Raw genomic sequence first — 14,827 nt, forward strand, 5'->3', positions numbered from 1 at the left:
CATGTAAATCTCAGCCTTCTGTGCAGGTAGCCCACTGGCACTACCAATGTGTTTAAACACCTGGACAGACTTGAGGCCGGCATGCAAGATGAAAAGAAAATAAAAGAGACAAATAAACACATAGAACCTTCTAGTAGGATTTTACACTAAGCATGCTGGCTATAATGTGCCAGGACTGTGTTAATCCTGTCCCTCAGGTCCATATCCACCTGCCTTGGCTCTTTCCTGCAGTTGACTGGGTTAGCCTTATACTACTGCTCCAGCAGAGTAACAGAATGGATACCAAGCCACTAGGGCTTCCCTCTGAATCATCCACCAAGATCAGCACTGATTAAGAGCTAATCCTCTGTCATTGCCTGCTGTAGGAGTGGCCACTGGATGTTTTGATGGTCAGTATCCGTCTTCTCTGAAAATGGTTTTCTCCTTTTTCTGTGTATTACATGTCTCCCTTGTTGATTCCCCTGCTCTGCCTATCTGCATAAGCTCCACATGTGTATTTATTGTACATTTTTGCTCTTTCATTTGGTAGAAATGCCTCCTTTATCACCACTCCACTGCTGGGTTTTGTTATCTGAGGCTGACAGGAAGGTGTTTGTACTGTTTAGATGCGTGGTGTGCATGCCCGTCAGACAGTGCATGTGTTTGCCGGGATCAGCAGCAAATGTGTGAAACCAGAACATGTGCAAATGTTTACATGTGAGTCTCTGTGTGTGTGTGTGTGTTACGTGCATGTGACACTCAGGTCTAAACTAAGGTGACACTGGCAGACATATGCACTGATCTGCATTATTGAATATATACACTCTGTCTGTGAGCTGCATCTTAATGGAAGAACAGTGTAGTGCACTCTCTACACATTGGGAAACATTAAAGTTCACACTGATATCATCCAAGATACACTGCACAGGCACTCAGATACTGTGTACGCTGCCAGGAAAAGATGACGACAGCAGAAAAGAAGCTAAAAACACAAGGCCTACTGAAAAGTAAAAGAGGATTGCATTGGGGCCCATTCTTGGACAGTGACAAATAGATAAAATGATGTGTGGGGAGAAATCACCTCACTTCTTAGTAAGATAGAAAAGAAGAAAATATCTGTCAGTGCAACAGTGAGATGTTAAAAGCAAAGCCCAAAAGAGCTGGATGAAAAAAGTGAGATGTTTACCTCAAAGAAGGCACAAAACCCACTACACCCACCCAAGTCATTGATGTCAAGCATTGATCAGCATTCTGGTTAAGGCCAGCACCCAGGCAGACTTTGTTTTTAAGCAATAGAATCGTCTCACCATCAAATACTTCTCTTACTCCATGTATCCTTACTGCTCCCTCTCCCTCCCATTGATTTTTTTCTGCATTTTGTCATCATCTTTGTTTCTGACCAAGCTGTCTGTAAAAAGTTCAGCAAATGCATATACCGTGATAAGCCTTCCCATTTGTTTGAACATTGTTATTTTTAGTTTCATGATATACTTTTATGTATATTTCCAGGCACGTAGCTCTGTGTTGCCTGTGCTTTCTGTCACATCTTCTTCTGGTGGGCTTCTTTTGTCTTGTATTATGTTGCCTGTCTTTCCTCCAGTCCAAATGTAGATGAGTGCACTCTCTCAAGTATACAATTACAAATCTTGCAACACAGAATTCCCTCCTTAAGGCTCTCTGATGCTCCCGTTGCATAACTATATAGTACATTCAAAGATTATAGAATAGTTTCAGCTCATGCTTTGTCATTTTTAGTCTTCTCCAACTGAAAGTTCTTAGGCTTAGAGAATCTGGCAGCTGAAAGCTGGAACAGTCATATCCCATACTGTAACACATCAGAGTGCAGCATACCATATGTGTCACATGTCCCTATGGTGTGTGTAAGGAGGTTTTCCTGGGCAGCTGTTTTGTTGTCATCAGGACCAAGAGTCAAAGTAGCTGAGGCTGGAATCAGTGAGACTGGAAGCAAGAGTCTTTAGTAGAGAATATTCTTTAATGCTGTGCACACAGGGTCATACAGCTCACATGCATCAGAGGTAAGATCTCAAACAAAGAAACCAGATTCTATTTATACTCTAAGGTATATGCAAAACAACACGTCTGTCTTTAGGTGTTATCTTCCTCATATGATTTCTATAAGGAAAGTCCAGACGTCTTGGTTCCATCTTGATGTGTTATAAGTTTTCTCTAAACCTCTTTGTACCATATATCTCAAAACTGACCCCTCCAAGGTCCTGCAGCATCAACCAGGCCCGGCCTCTCCCAAAACTTACTATCAGATGTGTGAGGAGCAAAGGTTGGTTTGTGAGTGGCACAACGGCTTCTGGGTATCTGTGTACGGTATCTGTGTTTACATATGAAATGTGGAAAAGAGGGAGTGCATTTGTTACACCAGTGATGTTCATACTGTTATAATGCATAATGCATAATTACTTTAGCTCAGTTTAATCAAAAACATACATTTGAAGCCACTTTTTCCATACCATCAGAGAAAGTCTGTATTTGTCCGTATTTTACTTTGTATACAGTTTTGAAACTGAGTCTTTATGTTTTTTTAATCATTTTTTTTATAGTGTTTTTGTTCACGGTACTACTCTGCTCAACTCTGATGCACAAGGGAAACCGTTTAATCTTGAGGTTACCTCTGACTATTTTTCACCTCAGCATCCCTGCTTACAGCTTACTACTCAGTGAAGATGCATAAAATGTCTCCTCATTCATTTCAAACTAAGTACATATTTTCCATCTGCTTAGCTTATCCTATTACTCTGAAAAACATACTCTATTATCCTGCATAAAAAGTATTCCCATTTTAGAGTCTTAAAAAGCTGTCTTTATAAGGTTGCTTTTAATGTAGTACATCAATAATGAGCATACTATTATGTATAGTGTTGCATCAATATATTAGTCTTATCGAGAAGATACTGTACTTTAGTTAAGTGATGTCAAGTCACAGTAAAAGGCTTGCTAAAATCTGCAGACAGCGGACAAACAAGGAGTATCAGATCAAGGCGGCGCTCCTAGAAGGACTAATTCATAGCTTTTTATCTCTATGTCTTGTTGGGTCTGTGTGGCCTAGATTCAGCCATCCGCACCAGTCTACAAGGGTCCTCGGGAAGCCTTCTCAGCCATCTGTGTGGTCATCGCAGACTGCACAAATTGCAAGCTCAGTGACTGCACATGAACCAGGAAAACAAAAAAACAGAAGTGACTGGATCTAAGCTGAATTCTATAATTACAGAGCATAGTCTTTTTGTGGAGCCCATTTGCCACACTTTCAGATCAGGTCAGATTAGGTCTGACAGAAAGTAATGATATTACTTGAGTTACTTTTTAGTTGCTCTGCCTGAAAAGGTGCTGGTATGACGCTTCAATTTTCTCTTCTCATCCCGATGCTTGGACTATATTTGACTGTCTCTATCCCGGTCATTGCTTAGGTCTTTAAGCTTTTAGTTTTTCTAACAGTTTCTTCCTTCAGCGAATTCCATTTCAATTGCCCTCCACGTTGTGCTTGTTAGGTAATAAATTGTTGAATGTAGCTTCTTCTAATGGTTAGTTAGCATATTCTGTAAATGAGAGGGGAACTGACAAGCTGGCATTCTTAATTTTCTCTTTATTGTAATTTGAATTTAAAGATGTGGATTATTGAAACTGCACAGCTGGAGCTCCACTTTGAACAGTTTCATCACCGCCATGTTTTATCTCCCGATAGTTTGAGCTCAGTAAGAAAACGTTGAATGACCATTTGGCCAAAAGAGGCTAATTGTTCTCGCTTTTCGTGATAGTAGCCATTTGACATGTCAGTGACTTGGGTGAGGGAACCTGTCAACGCATATTTGCGAAGTAGAAGGAATTCCTTTTGCTTTGATGTTGAAACATTTCAGCTTTGCCAGAGGCTGGGCTCTTAGACAGCACCACAGTGCTGCACAGTGGAGATGCATGGCATGGTTAAGGATGAATATAAGTGCTTTATTTGGCTTCTTTGAGATAACACCAACCAATTCAAGGCACGGCCTCTTTCATGTTGGAAATGGTCGTTCCTGGAATTGAATTTTGTATACACCGAGGTGACTTTATAAGGTATTCATACAGGATTGTTATTGCAGGAATCAGGAATTAAATGAAACTGGCTCAAAGGGGACAACAGAACAGAGGAAGGTCACTGTTAATATATAAAGATCTGCTGTAGTACAATACAGGAGTCTACGAGCAGCAGAGGAACCTCTCTCTGAGACCTCTCTGCTCAACCTTTGCCGTCTCAGAGACTCACAAGGATTTTGTTTGCTCAAGTCACCTTCCCTTTATTTTTGCTTTTCTTTTGCTGTTTGACTGCTTTGTTATAATAAAATAAACACTAAAGCACCTTTGGGAGCCAATTTTGTGAGACAAAATGACAATGCAGGCCTCTATTCAGAACTTCATGCGCATAAATGTGTGTCAATGTCTATACACTTCATGTGGCAGTCATTTGATGTATTCTCATTTTCATCTTTGGAACTAATTTGATCACAGCATATTTCTCTCTTGCAAATCCCTCTTGCAGCACCTCCACAAATGGGACGACTAACAGAAAAAACACAGTGATCCAAGTATCACAGCTCCATCCTTAATTCATTAATTTGCTATTTGCCTACAGTCGGTCATCTGAAATAATCCATCTAGAGTCCACTGAGCTTTACCACCACCATGCAGAAATAGGATTGTATATGACGGATCACAAAGCTTATAGCCGCACTGTCCCACGCTGTGTTAATACGTCCACATTTAGGCCAGCACACAGGCGTACAAATATACATACAGAGCTTGGTATAGTCCTTCTTTAATTGCACTGAAAACCTTCTCACAATAAAGTTACTTCATACTGTCTTGTGTCAAAGTTTAACCAGCCATGATGGTTTATATTTTTACAAGATTAGGCATGAGCAGAGGATTGGGTAGTTTCTTATCCATATGTCTTAACTACTCTTTAAATATATTCCAAGTAAGATTAATAACAGATATCTTACTATTTTGTATTACTATTTGTGTAAAAAAGTAATTTACACATACATTCACACATACATACATACATACATACATACATACATACATACATACATACATACATACATACATGCATTCATATATGCATACATATATATGTATTAAAGGGGAACTCCGGGGCATTTGAAGCGCGTTTCCATTGCTAGAGGTTGTCAAATACTGATAGTAGGACACAGACAGGTGCAAATCGGCGCTCCCTGTGTGGAGATCGCGCTGTTCGGACACCCTGTCATGCGAGGCTAATACGTGGTGGCTAAGGGGCAAGAGCTAAACCTTCCACGTAAAACAACAACTTGCACACTGCAGAAATGTCACACCACTTTATAAACCATCCGACAATAAAGTCACAAGCCTTACCATCAAACCCATATGCATGGTTCTCACATTACTGGCATGGGGACGTTACAAAACAACTTTATAAACAGCATGTAACTCACCGGGTAGTTGTAGGCTCGCGCATGTGAAAGCCCAAAAGAGTCGATGGACGATAATCCCATATACAAAACAATTATATTCTCTAGAAAAACTGCGTTCAAGTATTTAAAACATTAGAACAATACATGCCCAGTAATATTGTTGTAATGTTTTAAATACTTGAGCGCAGTTTTTCTAGAGAAGATAATTGTTTTGTTTATGAGAGTATCGTCCATTGACTCTTTTGGGCTTTCACATGCGGGAGCCTACCGACAAGAGGTAAGTGACATGCTGTTTATAAAGTTGTTTTGTAACGTCCCCATGCCAGTAATGTGAGAACCATGCATATGGTTTTGATGGTAAGGCTTGTGACTTTATTGTCGGATGGTTTCTAAAGTGGTGTGACGTTTCTGCAGTGTGCAAGTTGTTGTTTTACGTGGAAGGGTTAGCAGTTGCCCCTTAGCCACCACGTATTAGCCTCGCATGACAGGCTGTGCGAACAGCGCGATCTCCACACAGGGAGCGCAGATTTGCACCTCTCTGTGTCCTACTATCAGTATTTGACAACCTCTAGCAATGGAAATGCGCTTCAAATGCCCCAGAGTTCCCTTTTTAAAGGTTAAAGTAAGTGGGGAGATATAGAATTATAAATTGTACATGATGATAATGATAATGCTTTTTTTTAATTAAGTCCTGATTACACTTAGTGTAACATTGCAGAAGTAAAACTGAGACATACAGAACAGAAAAATATTAAATAAAACTTTATAATAAGCAAATAATATCAAACAATAAGTGTTCTATCATGTCAATGATCTGGTTAACATCTCTCACTTCACTGCAACATTCTACTGTGTCATCTAACTCATATTATCCCTTAACAGAACGGTCTCCTACTGATTCAGTTATATTGGTGAGTTGCAAAAAAACCTTCCTAAATGCCCATCTGTATTGATATGCATATTAGCCATGTGCTAACTAGCATACTTTGGGGGCTGACTTTAACAACAGAGATTGAGGTACAGTCAGTGCCCCCAACCCCAATCAATCAACAACATTTTGCTTTTTCTAATAATGCTTTGTAAATATAAGTTAGCCGGACTGCTTGAAAAACATGGAGCTTTGTGTGACATGAGATTCAGACCAACAACACTTCACTGAAACATTATACTCACTACCAGGGTTACCCATAGCGTTGCTTTGGTAGGGTTTAAAAAAACAAGACTGTTAGGGCTAAAATACATTCTTTTTACAATATGACCATCACCTTCATGGACACGATTTTACTGGTTGCCATTCACGTAAAAACACACAACCTGTAAACAAAACTCTAATTATCTAGTTGGCTTTAGGCGGTAAAATCACCTGGTTCGGATTAAAAATTAGACTTACGTGGTTAGGCTTAGAAAATGATCATGGTGTAGCAGTCACAGTGCCGTGTGGATTAAGAGGCCTTCAGTCTCTGACGATACCAACATTCCTGTGGGGGATGTTTACGTATGTGGATATAAACCAGATCTTCATTTTCTTTCCACAAAGGAAAAAGAGACAGAAACTGCCTAATTTATGTTAACCTTCTACCCTTTTGAGAGTTTTTGGGGAGTCGAACTCGCAACAGACGCTCTCCATAAATTGGGATAAACTCGAATGAACAAAGGATCTCTTTGTTGGAGATGTTGGAGACCTCACTATCTTATCTTCACCATGAATCACGGTTGACATATTAACACCCTCTCCCACCAGAGAAAGAGACCAGATGGCTACATACGAACTGAGAAGACTTCACTAAGACTCACTTTTAGTCGAATCTTAAAACTATATTAAATGTGTTTGATAACCGTATACAATTTCTTTCAGGTTTCCAGCTTGATCACAAGACGCATATAGAGACAATTTGTACGATTCTGGCTTAAATATTGACAAAGAACTGATCTTGGTTGAAAATGCCCAACCTGCCTGATGGAACCACATTGCCCCCTAGTGGTCTGCAGTGTTGATTAGTTGAACATTTAAATCCCAGAGGACTCAGTAAAATGGACAAGATATATGCAACTATTAACTTCTAACGATGTCCCTTCGGTATCTATTTGGTATTTGTTTGGTATCCCCATTGTTAACACAGAAAATTAACATTGTGTGGTTCACTATTCATATGTCACGATTTCATAGATATTCATCTGAATTTTGAAAGGCATAATCATCAATTACGTTGTGTGTTATTGTGATGTCTTTATATTGCAAGTCTATGTTATATCTTTAATCTGCATATCTTAACAAGATGTGGTGTTTTCAGAATCACCGAGACAAATGTTCTATGAGACAGAGTTTCTCATCCAGAAATCCCCACGCAAAACAGATCATCTTACACAGTTCAGGCATATCATTGGCTGAAAGAGTAGTGTAAGCTTACGTCATGCCCCGCCTCCGAGAGTCAAAACCCGGAGCCCGCGAAAAACACAGGCTCTCGCTCTCGTTCTCTCCCCTCTTGCTTCTAGTTTTTGTTCCAGAAGAGTTCCAACCCAGAGTTTCAGAAGGAGATTTGAGCAGAGAACAGTTGCTCAGAGAGATTTGGAGATGGTTTGAGCAGAAGAGAAGAGCTCACCAGAGTTTGGGAGTTTTCCCATAATCTCAGGAGAGAGCGGAAGGACGTGAGGATGAGCGATGCAGAGGACGACCGGAGGAAGCCCTCCAGAACCCAGTGAGACCCCGGAGACGAGAAAGAAAGACCCGAACAAAGATAAGAACAGAATGAAGTTTTCCTACCCAGAAAGCCAACTCCAAGCAACCTTTTATTAATCTTCTGTGAACTTAAGTTCACTTCATCAGAGAAGCAACGGACCCACTGACACTCAGAAGATTCGATCATCTAACCACAGCCCTCGGCACCATCGTTCCCGTTTCCCGGTGAAAGAAGCAACTGAGAAGTCCGCTAAAGTCAGCCACCACAACCAGGAAGGCCCAGAGAGCGGAAGAGAAATCCCCTCGGACCCCGCGTGGCCGCTGCCGTGTTCCGAGCTGACTAAACAGAACTTCAGCACAGTAAGACCGACCCGTTTTCACCTTAAAGTGGGTTTGATGGATGTCTCGAGGCTTTCACAGAATGATACATTAATCCGAAATGTCAGTATTTAGCGTCAAATAGTCAGCCAACCTCAACTATTTGAATACATCCAGTATCTCCCCATTCCCCATATTTTATTTTCCATTCACTAAGTGTTTTATATAATCACCCATATTCAATGCATCTCCTGTTTGTTTTAAAGGTTCATGTTTTGGTCATATCATTTTAATAAATAGTTCATATATCTATATATATGTTATAATCACAGATTGTGTCGTATGCTTTCTTTACGTAATGTCTGTCCAACCAAACGAGAACTTCACGAAAGTAGCGAGATATGAGACTGATTATTAATTGATTATTAATTGATTATTAACTGATTATTAATTTAACATACCAGGATCGTAATATTTCAACAGTTTTCCTACCTGACTGTAACTAACGTTAAGATACCGGTAGGTGGTGCCCTTAATTCGAGGTTTAAGATAAATCCTTATATTTGATGCATATTGCCCCAGAACGCTACAATGGTTATGGCTAAAGAAATACCCTCTTTTCACAATGCATTTTTACCTCTCACATAAAGTTGTTCCCATAACCATGAGAAGTTGCATATTCTTTGAACAACACATATGCATATTTTAGGGAAGAGGACAGTGTCATGTGATATAAGAAGCGTCATACTTCTTTCTTTTACACATACCTTCATCTACACCCTAGGCCACCTCCCAGAAGTAGAAGCCAGTGGCATGTTTAACCTTTTTCTGCCTTGCTAATGAATATCAATTATAACTTAAAGATCATTTGTTTGAAGCTGACTACAAAATCAGATGGTTGAATGGAATACTGTTCAAGAATCTAGGGTTGATGATACAAAATGTAACATCTCTGTGTCTTTGTTCTGCTCAGGGGAACAGATAAAAGAGAGATGCTTTAGAGGATCTTAAGGATCTAGAAGGGTTATACATATCTATCAAATCTGATAATTAGTCAAGAGCTGCGCCATTAGGAGAAACAAAAACTGCAGACAAAATCCACCCATAGATTACATTCCAGATGAACTAGTAGCCAGTGAAAGAGCCTTGATATAACCAAATTAATACAGCAGTGTTTTTATTTATATATATGTCTGTGTTGCACAATTCATTTAACGTAAATTTATGTGTTTTACATTGAACAAGAAAATGTGAAAATCTAGCGAGACATGAGAAAAAAAGCTATTTTCAGAGATGCTTTCTGATTTTAGCTTTGGTGAGATGACGTGCAGCTGCATATTGCTACAACTAAAGTTTGTTTAAATTTTCTTTGAGAGGCTCACGAATGAGGGATTGCTACATTGTAGCCTGCTGGAAACAAAATCATGAATAAGTCTGTTGGTGTCTTTTTCCTTCCAAGCCTTGTTTCTGGAATGATGAAATGTGTTTCTGGTGCTACTGCAGTTTTAGTGTTGCTGTATTCAATGCGGCTGAATTCACACCTGCTGTCATTATGTGGCTGAAAAGTTTTCAGATACTCCGTGTCACCTTCTGAATTTCATTCAGCTTGGTTTGCTGCAGAGAATAGACAATCTATCTACCCTGAGGATGCTCAGATATCAAAGTTTTGCAGTGAATCATTGATATAGAAGCTTAAAATTTGCAGGAATGGGAGCCATTCAGGTCCCCTACACAGAGAAATGCATACAATTTGAGGCACAAAAACATACAATCAAAAAGTCCTTTTGGAGTTAGGAGACATAAAGCAGCCAGTTAATTTATCAAGATGCTCAGACACCCTGTCATTTGAACTCACTACACATATTTGCATGTTTAATTACCTTTTCAGTCTGGCTGTTTGATTTCAGACTCCGCTTGGTAATTGCAAGCAGAGAATCTTTCCTTTGTTCTGAGTTGCTCCCAGTCCTCCACATTTTAAATGATGTCCCCCACCCGAACCGTAATAATTGATGTATTTCCTATAAAGGAGTGGTAATTAAGATAATAAGATTTTCAGAAGCAACTGTAGCATGCCAAAGTGAAAGGAGGGAGAGGGGTTATGTTTGTGATTAGGAAACGCCTGCTTTATATAAACTTTTCCTTTTCACCATTTCACCAATTCTACTTCTTTCTCTGTGCTTCCTGCTATCTCTGCTCTCTTTACCACATCTGCTTCCCCTCTCGTGTTCCATACACAGCTTGTCCTCATTTGTTTGCTCAGTGCATAATTAGCTATAGGATCACCCATTGTGTAATTATGTATAGCAGTTTGATATGTAATTAAAGTTGTATCAGTATCCAGTGCAATTTGTGCTGTGTGATTACCTGTTAACAGTGCAAACAGTTGTGCCTAAAAGCCCGTGACCACCCCTCTCATAGATGTCACAGAGACTCTCTGTCATTATTTCTATACAAGCAGGTACAACGTCTGATACAATACAAAGAAAATAAAGCTCCGGCTGCTGTTAAATATATAATCACGAGGCCTTGAAATAAGCACTTTACGTGACCATGTACTTCAAACAACACTTTACTTTGCTGAATTAATATAGCATCATTAAAAAAGCTTGTTCCTCCAGAAACAGAAACTAAAACAGAAGAGGGCTTTCAAAAAGCTTGTTAGTGCACGTTTATATCAAGGCTTTGCGAGGAAGCACTCAGTGGAAACATCTTAATGAAAGCACAGCGTTAGAAGCTGACCTGAATAAGCCACCATCGCAAATTCACCACTAAATAGTTAAAAATGCCTGAAAAGTCTGCTGGTAGGACCAACCTCTGTTACATTCATTAGAGTTTTGTTTGTTGTTGTTTTTTTGTTTTAAGTGGCTAATTAGTTTTAGCCTCTCTAATGTATATGATTGAGTGCTCTCCTGCATCTTTGCATACAGCAATACTCTTCAGATGGGTAAATGTTGTCTAATTGTCTTATTTACTGTTAAAATGTAGCGCGAGCATTAACCTGAACAATGTATATCAAAGCTGATTTATTCCAGTAAACCCCTCATTAATATAGGCTTATATTGTGTTTAGTATACCCCAGTTTGTATTCATGATGTAATATCATGGAGAAAAAAAGTTTCAACATATATAATGAACAAGTTTTAGGACTCATCTTTTTCTTGTCTGTAAAATTAGCACAGATAGCCAGGTGATTATGCAACTGTCGCAGAATAAGTGCACAAGTAACTGGAAAACTGTCTTGTCTCATTACCTCTTGCCTGATACTCACCATAGGGAGAGGGCTTTCTCAGGAGCAATTTAAACACCAACCATGCAAGCACAAGCAACAAATCTCAGCAGTAAAATAAACATTTTTATATATTTCTTTCAATTCAGCTAATATGTAATGAGCAAGATAACAATGTGGATTGACATAGTGAGAGGAATGGCATCCAAGTGTTTATGCACCAAGGCACGAAACTTTTGATTGAAAGTTGTTTGTTAACAAGCATGTTTCCACTGGACTGTAGGAGATTGACTTAAATCTTCTCTCTGGAATGTGTTTTTGTTCTGTCTAAGTATGATATTGTCTCTTTCTGAAAATACCTGGAAATTTCCTGCTTTTTAAACTCTTTTCTATTTTGTCATCACATGATATTACAGTTAAAACCTGGTCTCCTTTTCTCTTCCTGTGCCTTTGCACATCCAAACCAGAAGTCTTTGCAAATAGAAAAAAAAAAGTAAACCATTCTTGAGTTTTATCAAGACCTTGTCACAGGGCAGAGTGGGACCCAAAAAAGCAGAACGAGACTCTGAGGTTTATTAGAACTGATGTATTTCTCTGACTTTCCAAAAAGGTTTCAAACAGAGTTCTCTCTTGTAGGTCTTGGTAAACTGGCTTCACAGTAAGCTTAACTTAGGCAAGAGATAACAATGAAGAAGGTTGGCCGACTATACCACATAGTTATCACGACAATTTGGAGGCGAGTCCGGGGCCAATAAGCAGTCAGGTGATGAGCCTTGATAGGAGACAGCTGTGCCCGGAGAACCTGCAGAAAACCAGAGCAGCCACGCCCACACCACGCCCACACCACTCACCACAGGGAATCGCCAGACATACAGCACGGGGAGACAATAACAAAAACACACACTTAAAAAGGAAAAGGGGAAAATGGCACTAAAGGGAAAAAAACACACCTGAACCCGGAGACCTATGACAGACCTGGAGCTAGTTTCCCGCTCATGATTTTTGTTCAGACTGCGCAAAAGGTATAAAAAATTCTGGACCAAATGAGTTTGGGTGGAAGGGCCCTAAATTTAGGGAAGTATGGTGTTCTTAATGCCATTACCAATATGCCAGTAAGTGCTTTTGAGCAATTGCTTTGAACCCAGGATGTTAAAACAGTGTCATGTACTATGGCTGTACTGGACAACTCTCATTCTGAACATGTGTGAGTGCTGATTGTTTTTATCTTTCTAAGTGGAAGATTGAGTACCTCAAGATGAAGACATTTAACATGTAGACACAGCCACCCCTTCTCTTTCCCATCATGTTTTTCTTTAGCTGTTAAAAAAAAAAAAACTCTTTATGTTTTCATAGCCCTATAACTTGAAAGAGTACAGTTTTTCTCGCAGAACAGACAAAAAAATAAATAAAATCACTGCATGTTTTGACACTCTCCAGAGGAAAGACTTAAGCAGCAGGTCTGACATCCGCCTTATGGATGATTAGCATCATTAGAGCATCAGCTGCTTCCTCTCACTCAGCGACACACACACGCACAGACACTCCATGATGGCTTTACAAATACCTAACGCTTAGATTAAATGGTGCCATGTTTTTAGTAGAATAGTGATGTATCAGTGAGTAGAGGTGGGTCATGAATGAAACCTAAAGTCTACAGGCACTTCAACTGGGGCCACAAAGATGCAGCTAATGGTTCGGAATGCGAAATGATACTGAGACAACTGACACTTTTTTTTTTTTTTTTAAGGAAGGAAACCAACAAATTGATGTAAGACCCAAGACACTGGGAACAACTTACAGACAGTTTAAGCAGAATTCCTCACCATTCTTATTCAAAGATGGTTGCCTGTGTTGCCAGGTTGTGCTGAAAATTTCAAATTGTGTCTTTTTTCCCCTTTCAGCTCCTTTAACCGACAAGCCTCCGAAGATCCTGTTTCCCACGGAAAACAAGATTAGCAACATGGAGCTGCAGCTAGGTAAGATCATCATGGGATTCCCTTCAGTTGCTGTCAATCATATCTGAGATGTTTCCGAATGACAGGAAATGGATGACTTTACAAATACTCTCCAGCACACCTCCAGGCACTGAATGCAAATCAATGAGGGCACTTCCATTTGGCGGAGTAGAGAGATGGCGAAAGAAAAGCAAATGCAGAAGTGGTTTCCATATATGCAAATTGTGGATGCCAATGTCCCTAAGGCGGTTTTGTCAACAATGGAAAGCCCATATGGTGCCAGGGTTCCATATGCTGGCCCGTTACATTCAGAGTCAGCTGCTTTCTATAGCCGTTGTTTGTCTTTTTTGACGTGGGGGTCACAGTGGGACTACCATGTGGGAATACATGCAGGAGAGAGTTTATGAGAGTGGATTGTTTGTTTGTTTTTTTCTGTGACAGCATATTGCTTGATTTCTGGGCACAGTCCACTATCCACATGGCGCTTGCCGCTCTGTGAATGGCTAATGTGTCTGTCATGGTGAAGCCAATCAGACAAGACTGAGAGGTCTGAAAATCCAGAGAAGGACTGGAAGAGGATGTGACAGAAAGAAAGGTTTGGAGACAAAGGCAAAGAAGGTGCAATGATTTATTGAGTGCTTGCCTTTTGTCTTCTATCTGATGCTATTGGAATGCAAGTAGTTCATTTGAAATGCCTCCACGGTTGGCTGGCCAAGAGTGAAAAATTGCTGCTGTTGATAAACTGACAGGCACAGCCTCACATGTCAGCCTACTCACACCCATGCATGAACAGGTTGCACATTGTAAGCCCTTAAGCTATTTGTGTCATTATCTGGATTCCCCTGAGATTTTTTGGGGAAAGGGTTGGCTTCTCCCTTGAAATTTGTCTCACACTTGTTTAAAGACACACTTCTCCCTTCTACCGGCTGTGTGAGGAAAACTGTGTTCCTGATTTTGCGTGTGCTCCATTGCGCCTATGTTTATTGATGGGCTGTTGCACTTCCGTAAAACTCAGATATTTTAGAGAAATAGTATTAGTAGGATAATGTTCGAAACTGGAGCGATAGAGGCAAAAAAAAGATGAAAGATGGGAAGAACATGTTTCAGCACAGCAGGTCAAAATTGATTTTACTGAACATGCTGGGGTAAGAACACATACTCATTTCCAACAGTCTTGCATTTAAAGCTGAAACATTAGTTTTGTGTACAATTT

At 39.8% G+C, this 14,827-nt stretch overlaps 1 protein-coding gene across 6 annotated transcripts in view; it reads left to right on the forward strand.

Moving 5' to 3' along the window:
- il1rapl1a (interleukin 1 receptor accessory protein-like 1a) overlaps window positions 1–14,827 on the forward strand; it is a 192,087-nt gene that overhangs the window by 121,294 nt on the left and 55,966 nt on the right. For all 6 annotated transcript variants that reach the window (XM_075479308.1, XM_075479312.1, XM_075479311.1 and 3 more), the window contains exon 6: window positions 13,561–13,635. In XM_075479308.1, the coding sequence (XP_075335423.1) occupies window positions 13,561–13,635 (75 nt within the window). The remainder of the gene's footprint in view (window positions 1–13,560; window positions 13,636–14,827) is intronic.

The sequence above is a fragment of the Odontesthes bonariensis genome, chromosome 12 (assembly GCF_027942865.1).
Source record: "Odontesthes bonariensis isolate fOdoBon6 chromosome 12, fOdoBon6.hap1, whole genome shotgun sequence".
Lineage (NCBI taxonomy): Eukaryota > Metazoa > Chordata > Actinopteri > Atheriniformes > Atherinopsidae > Odontesthes > Odontesthes bonariensis.